Source organism: Polypterus senegalus, chromosome 1 (assembly GCF_016835505.1).
Source record: "Polypterus senegalus isolate Bchr_013 chromosome 1, ASM1683550v1, whole genome shotgun sequence".
Taxonomy (NCBI): domain Eukaryota; kingdom Metazoa; phylum Chordata; class Cladistia; order Polypteriformes; family Polypteridae; genus Polypterus; species Polypterus senegalus.
In genome coordinates this window covers 89,252,010-89,266,059 of record NC_053154.1, presented here as the reverse complement: position 1 = coordinate 89,266,059, position 14,050 = coordinate 89,252,010, and the positions used below count along the sequence as shown (strand labels likewise).

Genomic DNA, 14,050 nt, shown 5'->3' with positions numbered 1-14,050 from the left:
GGACTCATTTAACCACCCATGGTGAGTCTTCCAAAAAAGCAACTCCTGTAAATGCCTGTATGCCAACTCTGGCCCCCAATGAGCCAAAGTTTTCAAACTGTTGGCTTGTTTCACACCAATAGATGATAATTTGTTATATAGTGCTGCTATATCAGCAGTATTAAGAGACCCTAGACCTAAACCTCCTATTCCTAAACCAGTTCCTATAGCTCTTCAAATGTCTCGCTTTAACCTTCGTTTTATTTCTACCTTATGAGGAGGCCATAAGGATCGTATGTTTCTACAATTATATGTGGCACCTGTACTGTGTGGTACTATATGTTCTCCTCTTGGAAACTCGTGACGTTTTATATCAAACCCACTAACATTAATGTTGAATGATACAGTAATTATTTGATGTGCTATCCTAGCTTTTTTACAATCTTTCATTTGTCTAAGTAATGTTGCATCAAATGGATAACCATTCCCTCTCCTACTCTTATGAATTTCCCATAACATTACTGGTACATTTACATTTGTTGTTGATTCTTGTTTAAATACATATAATATTACATCATTCTCGGGTGTTGATATTGCAGTCAGCGGTTGTCCCCCGTCAATTGTCCAACATGATACTCCATTAGAATCAGGTTAACAATTTATCATAGCCAACCAGGCAGATACTGTACATTATTATGCACAGTCACAGTTATTTCAGTATCCTCATAAATCATCACAGGGAAAGGTAACCGTTCAGGAAATTCCAGTTTCATGGAAAACGGAGCCGTAGGTCTCTTGTCTCCTAACTGCCAGGTACAGTTCTTGGTAAGTGTGAAGTTCAAGGTCATATACTTTTCTGTTCCTGGCTTATCAGCAACCCAAAAAACTTTATTATAGGGGGTGCATCGGCTCCATTCGGTCCATAAACCGTTTGTTCTGATTATTCCACACGTGAGGATAATCTGTGTAAGGGAAAGCAGAGAGGCGGCTGAGAGCCCGTTAAAAGAACCATTCTAGTGTCTCCTGGTCCTGCAGCTATTATTTCTCCTGTCCTAGGCTTTTGCCCTGGAGTTAATACCCAGACCTTCCCTCCAATTTTACCTTTAAACTGTTCAATACTAACTAAAACAGGTGTGACTTTTTTCTATGTGCAATTTACATATGGCCTGTCCTTCAGCTATGTGTATGTCTTGACTGCCTTGATTTGCTAATTCTAAATACCATTCATTTAAACAGATATCTAATGTCTCTGTTAGGCATGCATCTATTACAAGCATTTCAACATTTATTCTAACCTCCCATTCCTTTGGCCACTGACCTGTTATTCCCAAGATTAGTCTTTCTGATGAGTTTAACTTGATTGTAAGTGACTTAGATGCCCTAACCTATAACCATGTTGGAGTTAATTCATTTTTTGCCAGTGGGCTAATTGTTGTCAGGTAGAGGGCACATACAGGTGGCTTTCCTCCGACATTTTGATGTCTCATAAAAGGTGTTGACCCAGCCAACAGACAATTATTGAGATTAAATAGGCCTTGCTTTAAAACTTTAGTCCAGCCTTTAAGATGATTATGCCCAGTTAGTTTTTTAACTTGTTCTTTCAAAAGGCCATTCATTCTCTCAATAAGTCCTGCTGCCTGTGGCTGATAAGGGATATGTAGAGTCCACTGAATGCCAGCTCCTTGAACCCACTCTTCTACATCTCTCCCAGCAAAGTGGCTTCCTTGATCACTTTGGATTTCTTCGGGCACTCCATATGCTTGGATTAAATAACTTAATCCATTAAGTGTAGCTTTCTGGTCAGCTCTTCTTGATGGATAAGCTTGTAACAGTCCAGAGTAAGTATATACTTCAGTTAGAGCATATAGTAGTCTATTTTCTCACGGCAGTGGCCCAATGTAATGCACTTGCCAAATTTGTCCTGGTCTCATTCCTCTCTTCAGTTTACCAGTTGCCTTCTTCTGTAGGGGCCATTGTTTTACTTCTGTACATGTAGAGCAATTGTTCACTATTTGTATAACAATATCATTAGTGACTGGTGTACATCGCTGATGACACCATTGATATGTTTTTTCTGCTCCCATGTGTCCTGAAGTTTCATGAACCCACCTTGCTAATGATATTAAGGAAGTCTCGATTACATTTACTTCAGCATAATTGCTCAGGTCATCATTCTCTGTATAGGCTTCTTCCAGTTTGATTTTTCGAACAGCAGCTATTATATCAGCTTGTTGGTTATAAATCCTCTCAAGGGATATCAGTGGGCCATGGGCATCTACATGACCAATGAGAGTCGCCCCTCTCATGCCCATTGTCCAAAGCTGCTCCCACAGTTCTGTGCCACCCCAGAGTTTTCCCCCATGAATAGTCCAAGCAGCCCTTCTCCACGTTGTTATCCAAACTGTTAGTCCTTGAAAAACTGCCCAGCTATCAATATAAACAACAATAGGGAAGGTTTGATTTTCTGTTAATGCCATAGTTACGGCAATAAGTTCAGCCCATTGGATTGATTTACCTTCCCTCTGTTGCTGCAGGATGGTCTCAGTGTGAGGTTTATAAGCTACTGCTCTACAAAGCCTTTTTCCTCCTTCCATAGTCACTGACCTGTCTGTGAACCTGCTGTTCTCCCGTTGCTCTGGTGTCAAATGATAAACATGTAAGGGAACAACAAAAGGAAATTAGCGAAATTAGTTAAAATAGGAAATCTCACAGTAAACTCTTACTTAACACTAGAATTACCAGATCCGTCCCACCTTAAATCACTTCTTAAATCCATTCGCACCTCTCCGCCAGTGTCTTTTCTCTTCTAAATGTGCAGATAAAGACAATCTGCAAGCAGCCGGCTATTCCATCCCCCCACTGACTTAGAACGTGCACGAACTTCTCCCAGCTTATGCCTTGATTGATTATCTGGGAGTGAAGTGGAGTTTTAGAGTGGAAATAATAGATTGTTATTTGGAACACATGCATTTCATGTGTGTTCCGCTTCTACAGTAATCTGTGTAAACACATTTTTAAAACAGAAACGTTTTTCATATTCTAGTAGTAAATGACAAAATGTAGGCATAAACTATATAATGTATGAAGCCTGAAGTCCAAATATCGAAGAAACACTTTCACAAAAGGTCAAATATAATAGAACAAGTGCGGTTCTAATCAAGAATATAACTACAGAAAAACAACCCACGTTAGGGTGTGACATTTACACACATTTGCTGCAAGCGCTTCAGTGGAGCAACGGTATTAGCTATTGACTGGTAATCTAAACGTCACGGGTTTGATCCTGGATGAGTCCGCTTTGAAAAGTGAACTGCACGTATTCTTACTATTTGAAAATAAAAGCATACATTTGATTCCAGTCTGTAACAGCCGTTGTAATTTATGATACTTGTAAAGGTTAGCTTTGGTTTTTATTTTTTTTCCAGCTTTATTCTCTCAGCTGCGTTCACAATCCCTACCCCCAACGCCTACGCGCCGCAGATCGATCTGGCTTTTATGTAAGTAACATATAAATGTTAATGTTTTGGGCAAATGCACCATCCTTACGTACACCGTGCTTTGTATGTAAGAGCCATTCATGATTTGAGTTTACCTCTGTTATAGCGCGTCTATGTGAAAATAGCAGTGTCAAATGTGGCAGGGGGAGGGGGGTTTGTAATCGTAAGCGTGGCTGAGAGAATAAAACTGAACCTTTACAAGTATCATAAATTACACTGGCTGTTATAGACTGGAATCAAATGTATGTTTTTATTCTAAAATAGTAAGAATACGTGCAGCTCACCTTTCAAAATGGACTCGTTCAGGATCAAAGCTGTGACGTTTAGATTACCACTCACTAGTTGATACCGTTGCACCACCGAAGCGCTCGTAGCAAAAGCGTGTCAATGTTGCTCCCTAATGCGGGTTGTTTTTCTGCAGTTATATTCTTGAATAGAAGCGCACTTGTTCTGTTATATTTGTACCTTTTGTGAAAGTGTTTCTTTGATATTTGGACTTCAGGCTTCACACTTTATACACATGTTGTAAATGTAAGAAGGACGGTCCTTGGGTGTGTGTGGGAACTCTTAACATTTGAATCTGATGATTATATATAGCGCGGAACTGACCGGTCTATACTATTCTGTCCTCTGCATCTCCTGGAGTTTAAGAAAGTAGATACCAACATGCAGAAACATGTGGACACTGGCCAAAAAAAACAAATGCAGTCACGTCATGACTACAACTGCATGAAGGTGTGCAAATGAATATAATGTTGAATTAATGCAACAACGTTTTCCAAAATGTACAATACAGGTCATAATATGAATTATTCCAAATGTCATATATATCTAAGTCTCTCTTTTTTTTTGTCAGAGTGGCTTTGACATCATGGATCAGAAGGAGCATACTAATTCAACGTGAGCAAGAACACACAAGAATAAAACTGAATAAAAACAATTCACATCCACAGTCATTCTCAGTCACTCACAACCGCATCCACAGTTTTCATAGTCTCTTTCGCGCACAAGATCTGACACGGTTTTCAAATAAAGAAGGGGTATAATAAAATAAGTTTGTTTGTTATACCATGTCTTTATCTGAAAACAGCATCAGATCCGGGGGGAGTGTGGGAGCTTGAACGTGAGAGAATAAAACTGAAAAAAAAAAATCGACAAGTACTTTAAATTTACAGCCGCAAATCAAATGTATGTTTTTATTGTATGATATAAACAATAAGAGTAACTCACTACTCAAAATGGTAAAGAGAGAAAGGCTTTGGTTTGGGATAAAAGGAAAAAAGGTTTAAAGAAAGGAAACTTGCCTTTTGGTTTTATCGTATACGTGCAAAAGAAAGTGCGAAGCGCCTTAATATTAGTTTGCCGCGGTCTAGAAAAGGGATCCCGTGTTTGCAGTTGTCTGGACTATAGCTCAGAAGAAGGAAGAAAATAATTAAAAGTGCTCACTTTGAGTTAAGGCAGAAGCGCAGTCAGCATCTGAAAGGCCAGCACAGCTATGCGCGCACGCCGGCTGCTTGACTTTAATAGTACTTTCGCAGGGCAGGAGACGTCACTTTATGCAGACACGTTCACGTGATCAAAAGTCTCCACGCTCTGTTTGGAAGTCATTCATATATATATATATATATATATATATATATATATATATATATCTGATCACCCATTGGCCTCGCTCACTGAGTGCAAGGGAAAAAAGTAAAATGTAGTCTATAAGTTATTAAACAGTAAATCATTAACGTTTTAAGAAGTAAAGATACTGTACATTGAGCACCACTGGAGTGGTTTCGGGTAAGCTACATTTTAAAGAGTAGTACTAACAGCAGCTAAAATGTATATGGATCATCTCTTGGTAGTTGATCCCTTTTGAAAGGCGCTACATGACGGCTGTGGTATAGAAATTAAATTTTCTATGTGAACGTCCAAATTTCTGCCTGTGGTAATGTGCCTTACCGGCATTACCAGCAATTAAAGAAAATTAGTTTTGTGTCCTCTGCAGTGTTAAGAGAGAAAGGCTTTGGTTTGGGATAAAAGGACAAAAGGTGTAAAGAAAGGAAAGTTGCCTTTTTCTTTTATATAGTGTAGAGAGATGTCTTCGCTGACGATATGATCGTCGCGGTGGGTCTCGTGTAGACTGGAGTGACGGCCCTGCCATTAACTGGCCGGGATGGCACTGTCGGTCCTCCACTCCTGTGCGTGTCTTCATAATCCGACTTTACGACCTCATAATCGTATACGTGCAAAAGAAAGTGCGAAGCGCCTTAATATTAGTTTGCCGCAGTTTGGAAATGGGATCCCGTGTTTGCAGTTGTCTGGGCTATAGCTCATGGGAAGGAGGAAAAAAATTAAAAGTGTTTACTTTCACTTAAGGCAGAAGCGCAGTCAGCATCTCAAAGGCTGGCACAGCTATGCGCACGCACCAGCTGCCCGACTTTTATAGTATTTTTGCAGTGCAGGAAACGCCACTTTTTGCACATACATTCATGTGATCAAAACGTCTCCGCGCTCTTTAGAGGTCTTGCTTGTTCTCTGCTTTTTGATTGTTTGCTTTAATCTCGCGCGCTCTCTCTCTGACGTTCTCTGCGCCTGACGGAGGGGCTGTTTGCACAGAGGCTGTTTGTTTAGAAGATACGGAGGCTACTCTAAACATGCTGAAAGACTTACCTTCACATTGCTCCCTTCTTTGCGGCTGCTTTATCGCAGTGCGCATACTTAAAAGCCCAACAGCACGTATTGATTTTTTGATTGTTTGTTTTTCTGTCACGCTCTCTCTATCTCTCTGACATTCTCTGCTCCTGACGGTGCTCGTTTGAAGAGATGTTTGCATTCTTTTAATTGTGAGAAAGAACTGTCATCTCTGTCTTGTCATGGAGCACAGTTTAAACTTTTGACTAAAGGGTATTATTTTATGTCTAGAGGGCTCTAATAATGTTAACAGTGTGGGTGAGTTTATAAGGGCTTAAAATATATAAAAACAACCATACAAACATATGGTTTCTACTTCGCGGATTTTCATCTATCGCGGGGGGTTCTGGAACGCAACCCCCGCGATCGAGGAGGGATTACTGTATTCTAAATGACGATGTACTTTTTTACCTAATAAAGCTCCAGCACTTCAGTCGAAGATAAACATTGAGCATTGAGAAACTTATTTGCAAATTGAACTGCAGTGGTGGGATGAAATAGCCGGCTGCTTGCTGCTTGTCGGCACATTTACAGGACAAAAGACTCTGAGGGAGAGGTGCGAACGGATTTAAGGTGGGCCGGATTTTCGAGTTTTCTCGTAGGCTCTGGTAATTCTAGTGTTAACAAAATCAAAAGGAGAAACCGGAAACAAATCCTGAAGAAAAGTGGGGGAATGGGAAAGCCAGAAATCCACATTACCAAAAACAATAAGGATCAAAATTAAAGTAACAACTACATAATCTTAACTAGAAACAAAGCAAAAAGCAGTCAAACAGTAATTGTTAGCTATTCACTATATAAAAACTACTTAAAACTAGAATCCCTTAAGCCTACTAAGTTTTTCATTGTCCCTGACCTCCTTAAATTTTTCTGATATAATGCCTGCTCATAGCTCCTTATCACTGCAGCAATTTTCTGGTGAAAACTACAGTGGAACCTCGGTATACGTCCTTAATTCGTTCCAGACCCTTTGACTTATACCAAACAGGATGTATACCAAACAAATTTTTCCCATAAGAAATAATGGGAAAATGATTAATCCGTTCCCATGAAAAAAAAAAAATCCTATTGCTATTGGCATATTATACATTGATGGGGTTGTATAAAATAATTGAAACACTGCTTAATACTAAAATACATAAATACAAAAGCAATTAGATGAAATAAATGAAAATTTTACCTCACTTTACTTTTTAATAACATCTTTGTTTTTCACAATCGTAGATACCGTCGTTCTCAGGAAACGGTATGCAACAGCCATGTCCCAGATAACGCATGCCACCTTCATACCTTTCAACAATCAATTCAAATTTACATGAAAAAAACACAAAATCACGTTGTGACGATGCAGGTTTGCTGTATGCTCCCATCTGCTGCCGGGAGCCCTTGAACCCTACACCGTCGGTAATGTGCCTCACTGCTAACCTCATCGGTAACAACAAAGCAAAGGGATGGTGAAAAAGTGCAAAGTGTTTTAATTAAAACAATTAACAAAACAAGGTGTTCAAATTAAAGTGCAGTCTTCAAAGTTCCAATAAATAATCCATAAAATCAGAAGTGAAACATGGAAGTTAAAAACAATAGAAAAAAGTCTTCTTAAAAACAACGATGTTAAAATAGAGCAGGAAGCATTCTTTAAAAAAAAAAAAAAAAAAAAAAAGAAAAAGCCTGGTGCCTTTTTACCTGGCAGCCCCCCTGCTTCCCAACAGGGGAGTCGCCCTACTTGCAGCTGATGTTAACTCTGCCTACTTCAACTACTTCGCTCGTCGCTCTCTCTCTCTCACTCACTCACTCAACCTCCCGTCCGTTCTTTCTTTTTACTCCCCTTCAACCCGACTCGCACTTCTGTTTATCAAGATAAGCAGCCCTAGGAACAATCATGAATGCGGAAGGTCCCTCACAAGTGCACTTTGGTGAGAAACGCCCACATCGCTAATCGCCCCGACAACCTTCAGCCACATAACCACCACGCCCCCTCACCAAGCTGCGAGCGCAGTGATTATTTATTTTAAAGCTGGACTTTGACAGGAGCTGTGGACCCGCTATATCACACACATGAAAGTTCACAGAGAGTTATAGTGAGGGTTGTTCACTGAATGCTAGCAACTGGCGCACTAACGCTCGTGGGCAGTCGTGGCTTTGTCTCGAGAGAGTTAAACAAGGTTAGCACGCGAGTCGTATTCCAAACAAAGGTCATATACCAAGCAAAATTTTTCGTGTCCAAACAGGGACGTATACCAAGTTGGACTTATTCCAAAGCAGACATATACCGAGGTACCACTGTACTTTTGTTTTGCAAATGTGTCAATTAGCTGATGCAGCCTGCACACATCCCTCCCTCCCATTCAGCCAGGTTATTGTCAAACAGTTTCCTGCAGTTACCTGACAGGAAAATTGTGTAGGCTTTAGGGATTCTAGAGTTAAACAATGCACAAAGACCCAGCAAGCAATTTTGATACAACAGCAAATAGTTTTGGTATTCATCTAACAGCTGCTGCACCTAAGGGGAGTGGTCCAAGAAAAAATCGCTTCTCTTTTAGTTCCACAGGAAACTGAAAATAATTAACAGGTAGCTGGAAAAAGGAGTGAAAAAGCAGAAAGGGCAAAGTAATGGGGACAGGTGAATGTCAATGTTGGCATAATCTATTCATTGATCCATGAATAATTTCTCTTGTTTTTCATTATTAAATTTAGGCTGCTAGTATCAAATGCCTCATTTACTTTGTGTTTTTGCCAATTTAATGAATAGACTGAAGACTTTATTGAACCTAATGGAAAATTCTCACTTCAAAGAGAAAAGACTCCTGCCAACAGGTAATGGATTTTGTCTCTACCAACAAAGTTAATTAATTTATCAAACTGATGAATAATAAAGGATAAGTTTGGTGTTTTTCCAAGTGAAAGGTTGCTTTTGGGGGTTGACGGGCTATCTCAAGACATGGCTTAATTGCCAAGAACATTCTTGGTTTAAAATTGACATATTTGGTATGTTTTAAGGTCATTTCCCCCAACCTTTACACCAGTGCCTCTCAGTAGACCCCCACACTGCACTGTGTATATAATATATGCATGTGTATATATATATATATATATATATATACATATAAATATATATACAGTACATATATATATATATATATATATATATATATATATATATATATATATATATATATATATACGTATATGTATTTTTGTGTATATATTGTGAAGGACACCGGGTCCCATGCCCGGCAGGGACGCCCCTGCTGCTTATGTTCCGGGGGAGCCAACATGGGCAGTCCAGTACCTCTCCCGAGACGCTTGGTGGCAGCCTCCATGGCTGACGGTGATTCCCCAACCACCCGCAGGGCTCCATGGGAGATGGAGTCCTCCACAGCCTGGTTGGGGGCTCAGATGGCCGCTAGGGGGAGCTGCATGGACTCAGCAGTCTGGCTGGACGAATCTTCAGCCCCACCCGGAGGTGCGATTAGGACAAGGTGGTCAAGCATCTGGAACACTTCCTGGGTGAGTTATAAAAAGGGCCAGCCCCCACCACTCATGGAGCCAGAGTTGGGAGGAAGGAGATGAAGCTTGGGAAGGAGTGGTGGTAAAAGAAGAAAGGTGGTATTGCTGTGTGTTGGATTGTTGTTTTGTGGGACTGTATATTACCTGTGGGTCACGGGGAAGACGTGCGCCCACGGGTGAAGAAAAATAGTTTTTGTGTTTTTATACGTGCCTCCGTGTCCATCTGTGTCAGGTCAGGCGCCTGTATAGCTCCTTTGTTACAATATATATATATATATATATATATGTATGTATGTATGTATGTATGTATGTATGTGTATTGTGGACTCTGGCCGGACATTCAGCCAATACGCCCAGGCCGCCAGAGAGAGCCATCCCTGCGACATGAAGATGCCCTAAATTCCAGCAGGGCATCATGGACATTGGAGTTTTCCTGTACAGCCCTGCTGGATAATGTCGGGGCCGCCAGGGGATGCTGCAGGGAGGCTCGGAGACTTCAATTTATCTCTAACCCGGAAGTACGTCTTAGTCACAGTGAGAAATGACGTACTTCCGGGATGAAAAGAAGAGTGTTGATCAGACCCGGAAGTGCTAGGAAATCACATGGACTGAGGGTTCGGAAGCACTTCCGGGTCAAGGACTATATAAAGGACTGTGGGAGATCCCAGGGTTAAGCTGAGTCGGGTGGCAGGTTGACAACATGTCTGGGAGAGTGGAGGATTTGTATTGGAGTAATTATTGTATTGTTTATGAATATAGTGGAGTGGAGTGCTTGTTACACTGTGTAGTCTAAATAAAATAATAATTTGGACTTTTATCTGGTGTCTGGCGTCTCGTCTGAGGGTTCAAGGGGACGACAGCGCCCTCTATCTGTCACAGTATATATATATGTGTGTGTGTGTGTGTGTGTATATATATATACAGTATATATATATTTTTTTTATAACATTTATGTAGTTTCACACATACCAAGATTGTGGGAAAAATAAATTTTCGAGAAATACCAAACTTATTCTTTAGCTCTCATAGTTCAGGTGTTACCTGGTTTGTTAGAAGCTCTGTATTTTGCCTGTATGTAAGTAAATGTATGTAGTTTGTTAGCCTATATGTGTATATTTGTATGTATTGTCATTATATTGGGTTATATAGTAAGGACTTCAGATATATACCTTTTGGTATGCTTGCAATTTTTTCATCTAAACAGGGAAACTTGAAAGTACAGATGAGAACACACCAATTTGAAAGGGCTTCTTCACCTTAGAGTTTTTTCTTTTCACTCTGAGGCAGCCAGGATGTATAGTCCAGTGAAGCCAGAGAGAAGGGTCTCTTTATAAGCGAAAGCAGAATGAGTAAGCCTAACATGTGGTTGACTGCCTTTTAAAGTAATACTCCACCTAAAAATATTTTTTATGCATTCACCCTGCTTAGTTTGTAGTGGTGGACAAAAATATAATCTAATGTGTTAATGCAGAATTGAGAGAAAATTCTATAATCTCTATATATAATCTTCATTTGGATCTTGATCTTTGTTTGTCCGCGAATGAATTAGAAGAAGCACTAGATGGCAGTAGAGAGACAGCTAAAACATAGGCATTGCATTAAGAATCTCCTCCAGGCTTATACTACTGAAGACTGTAGTACTCCAGTCACACCTCAAAACACAGACATTCAAACTAAACAAATTGTGGTGCTTTAAATTAACTAAAGAGATCTTCATTTAGATCTTGATCTTTGTTTGTCCGCGAATTCCACGCATGCATAGACCACCTTCCATTTTAGTACGTTGTTGTTACTCATGGATGTGAACAATGTGCCGGAATAACGAAAGGGGTGGTGAACAGTGTTACGCTGGTTAGCTCCTGAGGCCTGGTTAGAGAATGAGAGTGCCGAAGATAAAAGGTACGTGCCTGCGTAACATATGAATGAAAGAAAGACAGTGGGCAAAATGAATGACAACGTAACAGCACGTTCCGGAAATTATTATTGTTACGTTGTAGCCGGCGAGTGCTGCGCGTCTCACAGTTGTACAATGGCTTGCTCACATGTCAGTGAAGTGATCCCTATTTATGCTTTAAAGAGCCTGGATACCTATGTGTCCCCCTTTTATAACCATTGCTCCGTGTGTATTGCCTTACTCTTTGGATTGCCACAAAGAAACCTGCAAGATTGGAGAAAGGTTGAGAAGAGATCGTGAGAGGAAACGACAGCGTCGTGAAAACGAGACGGACTGTGAACGGACAGAAGCAGAAATGCTCCTACACCACCACATAATTATGATTCAGACAGTGATTCCGAGTAGGCCGTTTCTATGGAATCGATATTTTGTAATTTTGTTTCCCTTATAAAATATCATAATGCTGTGCGACGAAGGGCCCAGTTCACTACTGCCAGCCGCGTTTAAACAGGGAGCCCTTCACAGAAAACTTTAACATGTGCAACGTCGTTGGGCGCACATGGCTAGTTGTTGAATATTCTATAAACCAATGGTAACCAATGCTGACCGGTGGCAAATGATTTCAACAACTTCAATGAAAAAAAGGAAAATCCCACTTTATTGATGTTGCATAATCCACGAGCCAGTTTTCCGGGTATATGAAGTGCAAATTGCATGCCTTTTGGCTAAAATAATATTAAATATATGCTTCTAGAATAATCATTGTGCATCATAAATTGGAAAATAAAGCATCATAGGAATTACAGGGGAAATTTTAGTGAGGCTTCTACATTAATTATGTACTTGCATTTTGAATTATAAGCAGTGCTGAAAGTTCACTAACTCCTTTCTTTTGGTAATAGTCAGTTCCATGCGGCTGTCGCTGCAGATCATGACAAAGTTGTCAGATACTTTTCTAAAGCATTATTTCTAGTGTTGATGCAGTGGATGAAAATAATGGCAAATGGGGCGTTTCCCTGGTGTGCTGCTGTTTTGAATAGCAATATTTATTTGAGCTTCACCCTTGCCCTGTGGGGACTGGGCGGTCTCTTGGTCTGGAATCCCTACAGATTTTATTTTTTTTTCTCCAGCCTTTCGAGTTTTTTTTTTTGTTTTTTCTGTCCACCCTGGCCATCAGACCTTACTTATTCTATGTTAATGTTGACTTATGTTTATTTTTTATTGTGTCTTCTATTTTTCTATTCTTCATTTTGTAAAGCATTTTGAGCTACATTTTTTTGTATGAAAATGTGCTATATAAATAAATGTTGTTGTTGTTCACACTCTGACTGTAGGTAGTCAGTGTTCCAGGGCACTATGGAAATATCTCTCTTGAGCGTATAGCACAACCAGCTTGATAGGTTAAAAATGCCGGGGAAATCAAAAAATGATTCTCTGTCAAGGAGGGAGGGATCATGTGAGTGCAGATTGGACTATCAACTACTGTTATATGCGGCTGTTAGACAGACTTGCAGGGGTGTACATATGGTATGTAACAGGAGTTCATAAGTGTTTCAGGACAAGCCAATCAAGTCTTTATAAAAGTGTGATATGAGAACTGTTAACTTGAAGCTCTTAAAAACCCAGTACCATTTTAGGAAATGGGACTATTTGGGGTGTCATTTACAGTTGCAGAACCCTTTGCAGGTTGGTCATCTTTGTCTTCATGTTGTCAATTCTCTCTTTTTTTTTTTTATTGTCTCGTAACCAAAATGTAATTATTTCTCCTCTGTGCCTTATTTCTGGAATGCGTTATCTGAGACCCAAATCTTTTGGCATTTCTGTGCTTTAAGATAATTTGTTTTCAGTAATTAATTTAGGTTTTTGGTGATGTTGATTGATGTCAAAAGAATGGGTACACATGGGTAGACAAAGTGGTTATGGATGTTTAAAATGGTGTGAAACTGGACTGGTGTGAACTGCTGCTTTCTGTTTATAGGACGTGTTCTGGCAACAGCAACAAGATTTATTTAAGTAGCACATTTTCATATAAATGATATAATTCAAAGTGCTTTACAAGATAAAGAAAGAAAAGTTTATAAAAATAATAAGATTAGATAAGATTAAGCACTAAATAACAAAGTATAAAGTATGGTCTGATGGCCAGGAGAAGAAAAAAACAAACAAATTTTAAAAAAGCCTCCAGGAGAATGGAGGAAAAAAAGCAAAATCACTGGACATTCTACCTAACATAAATGATCTAAATCAGTCCTCATGGTTTTCAGGCTTCACATGGAAGAATTAAATGATGATGGTCATGTGGATATCTGGCCTTCAATCCATCCATGTAGGGACTGCGTGGTGCCTTGATCAGAAAACCTGAAAAAGAACAGTAGAGAAAGTAGGGATTAGTATGGATTATGGAGCCATGATAAAAATGATAAATTAAATGCATATACAAAATATCAGCATTACACTAAAATGTAGCTATGAGAAAGCCTTGGACTGCCTC

General features: G+C 39.7%; 1 protein-coding gene across 1 annotated transcript in view; it reads left to right on the top strand.

The window, feature by feature from the left end:
• LOC120525736 (Golgi-specific brefeldin A-resistance guanine nucleotide exchange factor 1-like) overlaps nucleotides 1-14,050 on the top strand; it is a 235,662-nt gene that overhangs the window by 130,398 nt on the left and 91,214 nt on the right. Inside the window, exon 24 of the mRNA XM_039748336.1 lies at nucleotides 8,908-8,972. Coding sequence (XP_039604270.1) covers nucleotides 8,908-8,972 — 65 coding nt within the window. The remainder of the gene's footprint in view (nucleotides 1-8,907; nucleotides 8,973-14,050) is intronic.